Below are 865 nucleotides of genomic sequence, written 5' to 3'. Positions count from 1 at the left end.
GTAATATTTTTTTTATTATTAGTAGTAAAAAAATATCATTTATATTTTTTATATAATATAATTAAATATTTTATTATTAATATTATTTATTCATTTATGAATTAATTAATTAATTTGATTAATTATTATACATTTTTATATGCTTTTTACATTATATATATATATATATTTTACAAACACTTTACATTACTTTTACATGTTTTTATGAATTTAAAAGACTCAGGACTTTGAGTTCCTCTCTTTAAGATGAATACTGATATGATCTGGACTCACGGAGGTGATGAGCGCAGCGCAGGTGAAAGCTGTCACAGCTGTGCACGTGATGATACAGGGTCTTCTCAATCAGGTCCTGTGGCTCATATCCTGTCAGCTCTGAAACCCTTAGAGCACAGAACAGCCCTGAATCAGTGTAACGTACAAGATGAAAGACATTTAACCACCACGCACCTGACACTCACCGGGAGTCGAGGAAGATGAGCTTCATGTCTAGACTGGCTCTGAACATGAACATGTTGCTGTGAAGCTTGATGTCGGTGACGGCGCTGGGAGGTAAAGTGTGACCCACCGCCACCAGACCCACGGGCTTCAGATAGCCACTGCAGTGGATGACCTGCGGGTTCAAAGGTCACGCTCCGTTAGTTGACGCGGTGTGTTTGTGTGTGTGTGAGTATGTTTGTGAGTGTGTGTGTGTGTTTGAGTGTGTTTGAGTGAGTGTGTGAGTATGTTTGTGAGTGTGAGTGAGTGTGTGTGAGAGTATGTGTGTGTGTGTGTGTGTGTGTGTGTGTGTGTGTGAGAGGGTGTGTGTGTGTGTGCGCGTGAAAGGGTGAGATTGAGAGTGAGAGTGAGTGTGTGAGTGAGTGAGCGA

At 40.1% G+C, this 865-nt stretch overlaps 1 protein-coding gene across 1 annotated transcript in view; it reads right to left on the bottom strand.

Annotated features, from left to right (window-relative positions):
- The window catches only part of LOC107701354 (single-minded homolog 1-like), a gene marked incomplete at its 5' end in the record, with an annotated part of 17,472 nt that overhangs the window by 8,551 nt on the left and 8,056 nt on the right, over positions 1–865 (bottom strand). Inside the window, one exon of the mRNA XM_016503342.1 lies at positions 274–380. Within this exon, the coding sequence (XP_016358828.1) occupies positions 274–380 (107 nt within the window). The remainder of the gene's footprint in view (positions 1–273; positions 381–865) is intronic.

The sequence above is a fragment of the Sinocyclocheilus anshuiensis genome, unplaced genomic scaffold (genome assembly GCF_001515605.1).
Source record: "Sinocyclocheilus anshuiensis isolate Anshui unplaced genomic scaffold, SAMN03320099.WGS_v1.1 scaffold1566, whole genome shotgun sequence".
Taxonomy (NCBI): domain Eukaryota; kingdom Metazoa; phylum Chordata; class Actinopteri; order Cypriniformes; family Cyprinidae; genus Sinocyclocheilus; species Sinocyclocheilus anshuiensis.
This window is presented reverse-complemented; position numbering and strand designations above follow the sequence as displayed.